Source organism: Macaca thibetana, chromosome 16 (genome assembly GCF_024542745.1).
Source record: "Macaca thibetana thibetana isolate TM-01 chromosome 16, ASM2454274v1, whole genome shotgun sequence".
Lineage (NCBI taxonomy): Eukaryota > Metazoa > Chordata > Mammalia > Primates > Cercopithecidae > Macaca > Macaca thibetana.
This window is the reverse complement of record NC_065593.1, coordinates 52,781,616-52,791,818: the sequence shown is the minus strand read 5'-3', so window position 1 is coordinate 52,791,818 and position 10,203 is coordinate 52,781,616. Positions and strand designations below refer to the sequence as shown.

The 10,203-nt window shown below is 50.6% G+C and overlaps 1 protein-coding gene and 1 pseudogene across 2 annotated transcripts; one reads left to right on the top strand and one right to left on the bottom strand.

Moving 5' to 3' along the window:
* Nucleotides 1-4,263: 4,263 nt before the first annotated feature.
* On the bottom strand, nucleotides 4,264-6,221 carry ARL4D (ADP ribosylation factor like GTPase 4D). 2 transcript variants are annotated; one of them, XM_050762926.1, is made up of 2 exons: nucleotides 6,085-6,221; nucleotides 4,264-5,541 (listed from the first exon to the last, which is right to left on the bottom strand). In XM_050762926.1, the coding sequence occupies exon 2, from the start codon at nucleotides 5,467-5,469 to the stop codon at nucleotides 4,864-4,866; it is 606 nt and encodes a 201-aa protein (XP_050618883.1). In that variant the 5' UTR covers nucleotides 5,470-5,541; nucleotides 6,085-6,221; the 3' UTR covers nucleotides 4,264-4,863. The 2 variants fall into 2 exon arrangements, with proteins under 2 accessions (XP_050618883.1, XP_050618884.1); XM_050762927.1 differs by having other exon boundaries at nucleotides 6,112-6,206.
* A 2,932-nt stretch (nucleotides 6,222-9,153) lies between these two features.
* Nucleotides 9,154-9,253, top strand: LOC126939989 (uncharacterized; annotated as a pseudogene).
* The last annotated feature ends 950 nt before the right edge of the window (nucleotides 9,254-10,203 follow it).

Sequence of the window (10,203 nt, the reverse complement as noted above, 5' to 3'; positions counted from 1 at the left end):
TCCTGAGCTCAAGGGATCTACCCGCCTCAGCCTCCCAAAGTGCTAGGATTACAGGCATGAACCACTGTGCCCAGTCTGTTTCTTCATTTTCTTTTCTTTTCTTTTTTTGAATGTTTCATTAAATAAGTTGTGAGATTAGGTTTCTTCATTTTCTAAATTTAAATTTCTTCCACATAGAGATCTATAAGAACTATTACTTTTCCAATGAAGGGGAGAAGATTTTTCTTTTTAAAAAGAAGGAACTGGCTGGGTGCAGTGGCTCATGCCTGTAATCCCAGCACTTTGGGAGGCCGAGGCAGGTGGATCACCTGAGGTTAGGAGTTTGAGACCACCCTGGTCACATGGTGAAACCCTGTGTCTACAAAAGTACAAAAAATTAGCCAGACATGGTGGCACGTGCCTGTAATCCCAGCTACTCCAGAGTATGAGGCAGGAGAATCGCTTGAATCTGGGAGGCAGAGGTTGCAGTGAGCCGAGATCACACCACTGCACTCCAGCCTGGGTGACAGAGCGAGACTCCGTCTCAAAACAAAAACAAAAACAAAAACAAACAGAAAACTCTCAGGGTAAAGTAAAAATTAAAAAAAAAAAAAAAAAAAGGAACATGGCTGGGTGTGGTGGCTTATATTGGTAGTCCCAGTGCTTTGGAAGGCCAAGGCAGGAGGATCGCTTGAGGTCAGGGGTTCAAGATCACCCTGGGCAAGAGGGCAAGACCACGTTTCTACAAAAATAAAAAATAAAAAGAATAGGAATATCTAACATGTTCAAAAAGTTTTTTTAAAGGAACAGCGAATACCCTCTTCTGGCTCATCCAGAGGAGGAGGTCCCATGCATCCACCCGCAAATTCCCCAACAGATGGCCTTGGAAATGAAGTGCAGCCACACTGCTCACCCTTTCCAGCCAAATGCTGGCCTAGGTCTCCCTTGCCACCCTCATTCCCTCCCTTTCCTCTACTCACTGGCCCCATTCAAAACAGGCTTGTGTTAGAGAACATGCTGTCCTGTGTGCTCCTAGCATTTGGGCAGAACTCAGCACTTCCCAGGCCCTGGTGGAGGTGTCCATCTCAAGAAAGACACGTGGTCAGGATGAAGGCAGGATGGGAACTTCTGGCCAGATTTGAGACCAGACCTCTGCTGGGCTTAGGAGATAAAGCTCTCACTCCCCAGGAAGGGGAGTGGGAGAGTGGAAAGCTGGTCCTTAATCTAATCAAGGAGAGGAAAGAGGGAGGGGGGAATCTGAGCTCTGAGATACTGTGCTCGCTCCTTGTCTCCTACCTCCTATCCTCTGCCCTGGGAGTACAAAGAGCTAGCCTGGGAGGAAGGAGCTGGGTCCACTGCTAAGTGGCTGTGTATCCGAGGGCAAGTCACTGCCCACTCTGGGCCTTAGGGACTTCTTTCCTTCCTCTGTCTTCCTTGAGCCCTTGCAGCATGGAGAGGACTGGAAAGGGCATGGGAAAGTGTGGGACCACTGCCATCTTTGCCCTCCTGATGAGCAGGTCCAGGAAGGGAAGGCTTCCGTCTGGATTTTATATTCCAACCTATGCAAGAAGGGGTGGCTGGATGGGGAAGGGCAGTTCAGAAGAAAGCCTCAACTCTGGGGTTGGGCATGGTGACTCACACCTGTAATCCCAGCACTTTGGGAGGCTGAGGCAGGCAGATCACTTGAAGTCAGGAGTTCAGGACCAGGCTGACCAACGTGGTGAAACCCCATCTCTACTAAAAATACAGAAATTACCCAGGCGTGGTGGTGCATGCCTATAATCCCAGCTACTTGGGAGGCTGAGGCATGAGAATTACTCGAACCTGGGAGGTGGAGGTTGCAATGAGCCAAGATCACACTGCTGCACTCCAGCCTGGACAACAGAGCAAAAAAAAAAAAAAAAAAAAGCCTCAACTCTGGAACTCTGGGTCTACAGCAGGTTTCCTTCAACTTCACAGGCATCTAGCCTCAGCCACACCACTCCTGGCCCCCAGGGAAGATCTCCTCAGCACCCATGCCAGGGTCTCGAAGAAATCCTACTTAATAGAGAAGCCAGTACAGGGTAAGTACAACCTCACCCTCCACCCTGATCATGCCTTCATTCCTTTCCCTTGCCCTGAGTTCAAAATGCGGAATATCTGGGCAGGACTGGAGAGTGAGAGGTTCTGATTCTCTCTCCCTCTCTCATCCTGCAGACAGGAAGTAATCCCCTCCCTTCCAGCTCCCCAGTCCCTTTGATGAGCCAAGGCAGGAGGATTATTCCTAAGCTCCTGACTCTGACCCGGTCACAATTTGTGGCTTTCTACTCAGAATTCCCCAGTGTACCCCTCTCCCCACTACTCTGGCAGAGCAGTTGGCTTCTCCATCTCTCTCTGACACCAGCCCCCATCTTCCTCTAGCACCACTAGCTGGACAGTCAGGCCAGAGGGACTGGGGAAGAACCTGGGACATTCAAAGGCCTACTGTGGACCACAATCCTTGACCACCCCCAGGGCTGGGAATGGGGAAGCAGAAGATACCTGTTCTAAGCAGGTAGGGAAGGAGTGTGGTTGAAAGAGCCAGAATCAGGAGCTGACATCTTGGAGGCCCCTCTGCTAGGGATGGGGGAATACCTCTGCACCTCTTCCCCCAAATCTGGAGACCTAAGTCCACTGAGTGACAAGAAATGAAAATATATCCTTGAAGATTTTAAGACAAAAGAGCATAATCTGGGTGTGGAGGGATGGGGAGGAAAGCTCTCCTGGCAGGACAGAGGGTCATTTCTGGCCAGTTCCTTTCCAGCCTGGACTGGGGCCTCAACCTGTCCCTGGGCTATAGGACTGTGCCCCAGAAAGACTGGGAGAGGAGTCACAGGTGTGTCTGGGGGAGGGGCAGGTAGCACATGTTCCCAGCAGAACCAGCCCAGCAGTTCTGTCAAGCAGGCCCCAGCACTGACGCACACTTGGGCACCCTTCCGGATCAATGCACACCCACCCCCATCCTGCCAGCTACAGGGATGGGGAGGGGACAAAATCTGAGCTTCTGGCAGTGCTGGGTAGGAAGAAACAAGTTCTTTAGGAAACCTTCCCCAGAAGTGGGGGTTGTTGGCACCTTCTCTTTCTCCCCAGGTCCTTTCATTTGATTCCGAAGGAGACAGAGTTGGGGAGAAGCGGGGTGTGGAGAACGCTGAACCTGCTCTGGGGATTCTGTGTTTGCACAAAGAGTGGCAGGGGGTGACTGGAGGTCTGGGCAACTGGAAAGAATTGTGCTTGTTTTTTTTTTCTTTAAAATATGGTCTCCCTATGTTGCCCAGCCTGGTCTTGAACTCCTGGGCCCAAGCCATCCTCCTGCCTCAGCCTCCCAAAGTGTTGGGATTACAGGTATGAGCCACCATGCCCGGCCTTGTGCTTAGTTTTTACTGCTCCTACCCAGAAGATTAAGAGGATCTAAGTGTTCTGTGTTATCAGACATAGCTGGCCCTGGTGCTGGTGAGTAGGGACACTGAAGCCCTTGCAATGTTAACATTTTATTCCTACAATCACCACAAATATTGGGGGCTTATGTCTTCCCCCTTCTATCTTGGAGGCTGGAGGGTGTATGTCCAGCAGTCCTCTCTGCCACCAAGCACAAACAGCTACTACTTCTGCCCCTCTCATAAGAAGAGCTATCATTCCCAGAGCTGGAAAACTCATGGCTTAGTCACCAGGGCCAGGCTGGCTCAATCCAGCCCAGGCCTTCCCAGCACCAGCCGCTACCATCATGCCAGTGAGCCAGGCAGCAGGATTGAGTACACAGAGGTGACTTAAGGCCAGGGAGGAATTACTTTCCATTCTTACCACCTCCTACAAGGAAGAAAAAAATCAAACCAACCTAAGACTGGGGAAGTGGGGAAGATGGGAACAGAATGGCTCTTCGAGGATTTACCTACATAGACTTAGGTGTCACCAAGGTCAAGAACCTAGGAACAGCTCAGACTAGCAAAATTTGAAGTTAAATCTGCAAGGAGCTGTTGATGTAAGGGACAAGTAAGACCCAGAGGATGAGGGGAGGGGTGTTAAATCAGAGAAAAAGGAAGTGATCCCACCCAAAAAACTACAGAGATCAGGCAATAGCTTGAGGGGTTTTCAACTCCCCCCTATAATTTTCACGAGCCATCCCATAACACACAATCTAATTTTTATAAGTGCTTGCTTTGCAAATTCAGCTTCAAGATAAATCTCCCTCCCCCTGCACCACAACCCCAAATAGAAATCTTGACTTGTCTCTGGGACAAGATAAGGAGAGGAAAATGCCCCAGACCAAGGTAAGAGCTACAGTTATCAGTCTTTAATAACTTACAGGCAAATGCTAAAAAACAGTTAATAACAATAATACAGAGGACATACACGGCTTATAAAAAGGGTCATGGATCTACAAATGTGGGAAGGGGTTCTTGGCACTTTCACAAACACAAAAATAAAAACTATGTGACTGGTATCCCTAGAAAAGCAGCTTGGGGAGACTCCCCAGTTGGGGGACAGAGGACGGGGAGATAGTTCTTTCATCCCAAACACATTCTCCAAGCCACTTTCCATCCCCCACCACCCAAAACGCATCCAATTAAAAAGCCAGAGAAGAAAAACAAGAAACAGGGTCGAGGTAGAGTCACAGTTTACATTTACGTCTCCACAGTCCTGCAGCGCCCACTTCTCCAGAGAGGATGAGAGAGAGATGTGCAAAGACATCCCATCTCCCATCCCCACCCTAATGTGGCGCCAAAACAGGACCCCCCATTCTCCTCTCTCCTTCACTGAGGTGGACAGGTCCTGCACCCCAGTCTGACTGAGAGGTCACAGGCTGGCCCCACCCTGCTGTCCAAGTGTGCAGACCCCTACCAGGTGGGGGGAAAAGGAGGGGGGCTCGGGTCACCGTCTCTTCTTGCCACCCCGAGCTGCCTTCTTCCTCTTGAGAATCATCTCATAGAGGCGCTCCAGGCCCTGCTGCAGACCCAGACCGTCCACAGCGCTGCAGCCTTGCACATGAGTGAGAGTGGCGGCTGCGAGCTCTCGGACTGCCAGCCTCTTCTCCACCTCAGCAGCGCTCAGTGCCCCGGGCTGGTCCTGCTTGTTGGCCAGCACCAGCACTGGCACGCCCTGGTTGTCGGAGGCCCGGCTGATTCGGTGCAACTCCACCTTGGCCTCCTCCAGCCGCTCGGCCTCCGCAGCGTCCACCACAAACACCAGCCCGTCTGTCCGGCGGGTGTAAGAGCGCCACAGTGGTCGCAGCTTCTCCTGCCCCCCGACGTCCCACACTTGGAAGGTGATGCCACGCGATCCCCCGAGGGGCACCCGGATCTTCTCGGTGTTGAAGCCTTTGGTGGGGACACTCTGGACAAACTCCTTGAACTTGAGGCGGTAAAGGAGGGAGGTCTTTCCAGCAGAGTCCAGCCCAATGACCACGACATGCAGGGCTTGGAAGTGGGGCAAGAAGGAGGAGGCAGTGGGCGCCATCTCAGTCAAGTGGTTCCCCATAGTGAACTAAGGCGCCTAGTAGAGGCAGGGAGGCCTTGAAATTGAAGGTTCCAGGGAGCACAGCTGGGTTATCTGAACCAATAAAAGGTCATGGGACAAAAAGGAGACGTTTAATATACACACAAGATCTGCAACTTCATGATCCCTTCCTAAATCAGCCGCCCATCCTTCCTTTTTAAAATTCCTTTCCTTTTTTTTTTTTAAGGTATAACAGAGGTGTTTCCCCACTCCCTGGGGGGTCGTGAGGGGGGCGATGGGACCTAAAGAGACTTCCAGGTCCTGGGCCACTCAAGTGGGGGGTGAGGGCTCGATCCTACAGCCTCTTCTCAGAGCTTCTGGCGCCATCCCCCAGGCAAGATCCCCGCGGGAAGGGGGAAGTCGGCAGTGCCCCAAACTAAGAGTTAGGGTGCAGACGCTGAGACCGGAGATTGAGTGCGGCTCCCACCCGCCCTCAGCAGCCCCAAGCTGTTGACACAGTGCCCTTCCTTACTCTGCGACCCCCGGCCCACCGCCCCACGACACTCCCCTGGCCGCCAGTCCTCGTCCGATAGCGGACCCCAGCTCCAGCGGCCCCGCAGCGGCGCCGCCTCAGCACGGTCTGCAGTGTCCGTTTACCTCTCGTGAGCCGCGCTCTCCTCGTACCTTTCCCGGTCCAACACCGCAGCCGCCCCGCGAAACCCCTGCGGGTACCCAGCGCACTTCCACCGCTGCCTCTGCAGAGCCTGCCTAGGGTTCGGCCTTAAAAACCCGCGTGTGACGTCACAAGGCGCAGACCAACCAGCGGCGGCGGGGCGGAGCGTGGAGCTACGAGCGCTGCATCCCCCACCACACGCGGAGGGACGCTTGCTCAATCCGTGGCTACTCTATTTGACCTTTTCTACCACATTCTAATATTTGGAATTAAACCTGGAATTAATCTGGACCGGAGGGTGGGAGGGGCGAAAGGAACGTGGCTGGCAACGTTTGACTCGGGAGGAAAGATATGAATACCCTAATATTCGCACTACCATCGCATCCCCCTCCATCAGGCAGAGATACCACCCCACATGGACACTCCTTCGGCCAAAGGATCTACTCGGAGAGGCTGACAAGCCTTTCTCCTTTATCTTTCATAATTCAATTGTCAAACCTGTGTGAACCTAGAGCCCCATAAAACAGCTGCTTCATAGTGGTAAGCCCATTATCTACAATAGCCTGTTAGGGACTGTTGTCTGCCTTTTACAGATAAAAGGGTTGAATGACTTTATCTAAGGTTACACTCAACAGTATGTTTAGGCGCAGTGGCTCATACCTGTAAACTCAGCACTTTGGGAGGCTGAGGCAGGCAGATCACATGAGCTCAGGAGTTCCAGACCAGCCTGGACAACAGAGTGAAACCCCATCAGTAATAAAAAGACAAAAATTAGCCGGGCGTGGTGGCGGGTGCCTGTAATCCCAGCTACTCGGGAGGCTGAGGCAGGAGAATCGCTTGAACCCGCTGGTGGAGGTTGCAGTGAGCTGAGATCGTGCCACTGCATTCCAGCCTGGGCGACAGAGCGAGACTCTGTCTCGAAACAAAACAAAACAAAACAAAACAAAAAACAGTGTGTTTATTGGGCCGGGCACGGTGGCTCACACCTGTAATACCAGTACTTTGGGAGGACGAGGTGGGCGGATCACCTGAGGTCAGGAGTTCCAGACCAGCCTGGCCAACATGGTGAAGCCCCGTCCCTACTAAAAATACAAAAATTAGCCGGGTGTGGTGGCGGGCGCCTGTAATTCCAGCTACTGGGGAGGCTGAGGCAGGAGAATCGCTTGAACCCAGGAGGCAGAGGTTGCAGTGAGCTGAGATCATGCCATTGCACTCCAGCCTGGGCAACAGAGCAAGACTCCGTCTCAAAAACAAAAACAAAAACAAAAACAGTGTATTTATTGACCTCATTCATACTGTGTGCTCTGAATGAGACAAAGAGATGGTAGAGAAATAGAGAATGTCTCGGCTGTAGAACCAGGCCTCAGAGGGCTTAAGACTTAAGACTGGCAGTGACAGAATGAGACAGCACATGTATTGGGTCTTTGTAAATCATGAGATAGCACTTGTAGGATTTCAGAGGAGAGACAGAATGTGTCAACTGGAAGCTTCTGGAAAGGTTTATAGACTTTCTTTAGCCCTATCTAGGACTGGTTAGGAGGGGCACAGGAATGAGTGGGGTCTCCCCAGCCACTGCAGCCTGCTAGAGTCTGGGCAGCCCTGAAAGGAAGGAGATGCCACAAAGGGGCAGTGTGACCAAAAGGACAACAGGGATTAGGTGGGGGAGGGGAGAGGGCAAATCAAAGAAGAATGAAATTGTAGATTGTAACTTTATGTATTCATGTATTTATTTATTTTTGAGACGGAGTCTTGCTCTGTTGCCCAGGTTGGAGTGCAATGGTGTGATCTCGGCTCACTGCAACCTCCGCCTTCCAGATTCTAGCAATTCTCCTGCCTCAGCCTCCCGAGTAGCTGGTATTATAGGCATGTGCCACCACGCCCAGCTAATTTTGTACTTTTAGTAGAGATGGGATTTCTCCACGTTGGTCAGGCTGGTCTCAAACTCCTGACCTCAGGTGATCCGCTTGCGTTGGCCTCCCAAAGTGTTGGGATTACAGGCGTGAGCCACTGCACGTGGCCAGTTATAACTGTAATATTCCTATTTTTGCCTGGAGGTTGGATTATTTTATTTATTGTGTAATTCAGTATTAACCTTTTTAAGGGCTATATGTGAGAGGGATTGGAAAAAGGAGAAGGGAAGTCATTGCCAGACAGCAGGGCCCAGCCTTTTCCTGCCCACCCGCCTCAATCAAGTGCTGATAAATAAGCTTCCCATCTGTTTGTCACCAGCATGCCTTGCCACCTCCTTCTTCCCCCCTCCAATACAAAACCAGCCACCTGGTTTCCCCAGCAATGCAGGGAGCCTCCCCAAATCCCTAAAGACCTCAGGAAATTAGTCTAAGACCTTAGGAAATTAGTTTGTTACACCCCAAGTTGGAGGGTGACAGGTTGCAGCAGCAGCTAATGTACAGGAGACAGAGCTGAGCATGGTGAAGTTAGGAGAGGGGAAGACGGAACAGGCCCAGCAGTTGAGAACCACTGCACTGTTGAGTGGCCACTGCATGCTAGGCTCTGGTCTAGGAACTTTGCTTACTTTTCCTTTTTTAATACACAAGTCAAGCCCATGAAGTAAGTATGGTTAGTCTAAAAAGAAGAAGCTGAAGCACAGAAAGGTTAGGTAATTTGTTGAAGGTCGTCCAGCTAGAAACTGGCCAAACATGGCTTTGAACAAATTTGCAATGGCTATGAGACTGAAAACACACAGAAACTGAAAACACACAAGTTATCTTGTTTCTTCCACAATCTTTGAAGATTTCTTTAACATGTAAAGAAATGAATACCCTAATATTCGCTTCTTTGAAGCTTCTTTAACATGGCTCCTATAATATATCTTGGGACTCACACCCAAGATATAAATTGTCACTTATCTGATAAAGGAAATGAAACTGACAATCCTACCCCACCCTTCCGTCTTTCATGTTTGCCAGAGAAGGTGTTAATGAACAAATGGGAAGGCGAAGGTGGGGCTGGGGAGGGGTAAAGAAAGGGGCCCAGCTCGTCCAGGCATCACTAAGCTATGGGCCTACACTAATCCCTGCAGAGAACATCTGAACATTTGTACATTAAGCAATCATTATTTTTTGAACGATACAGAGATTAGCATGGCCCCTGTGCAAGGATAACATGCAAATTCATGAAGCATTCCATATTTTATTTTTTTCAAAATTAAAATACAAATGCTTTTTTTTTTTTTTTTACAGACAAGGTCTCACTCTGTCACCCAGGCTGGAGTGCAGAGGCGAGACCATAGCTTGCTGCAGCCTTGAACTCTTTGGCTCAAGAGATCCTCCGCCTCAGACTCCTGAGCAGCTGGGATTACAGGCGCGTGCCACCACATGTGGCTAGAGAACTACTTTAGATTAGTGGAAGAGTGTGCAGGAGAACCTTTCAAAGAGGTGACGCTGAGCCAAAGTTTAAGTGACACTGAGTCAGATAAGCATCATTCTTCCTCAGAGTTGTCTCCTCCACCAGACTAAGTGATCAAGGGCAGCAGCTGGTTCTTATCTGTAGCTCTACCATGCCCAGCACCATGCGTGGCACACATAGGCAGTCAGAAAATCTTGTGTGAATTAATGAATGCATGATGGAAAAAATGTACTCAAGGGCTCCCTGAGTATGAGAACCAATCCTCCACCCTTAGCATGGGAGTTTCCTAGCCTGGGGTCCTTGGGCCCTTGGGAGTTCTGTTGATACTGGGTTGGCCAGGAATTCCTACAAACCCTGCATTTCTAGGCAGTATCTAAGTAGTATAGAACTCTCAGGCCTTTGTTGGAGAGAAGGAACTTAAAGGAGAAAAACAGGGACCAAAGATGGGGATGACACTGGAGACAGAGGTTGCCCTCAGGGCATGCTGGAACACTGGACTGAGAGTCAGTGCATGAGTCCCATCCTTCCATCCCTCATAAAAGAGTGGCTTGAAAAAGTAAAAAGTCACTTCTGGCAAGGCACAGTGGCTCACGCCTATAATCCCAACACTTTGGGTGGCTGAGGCGGACAGATCACCTGAAGTCAGGAGTTCAAGACCAGCCTGGCCAACATGGTGAAACCCCGTCTCTACTAAAAATACAAAAATATTAGCAGGGCGTGGTGGCGCGCGCCTGTAG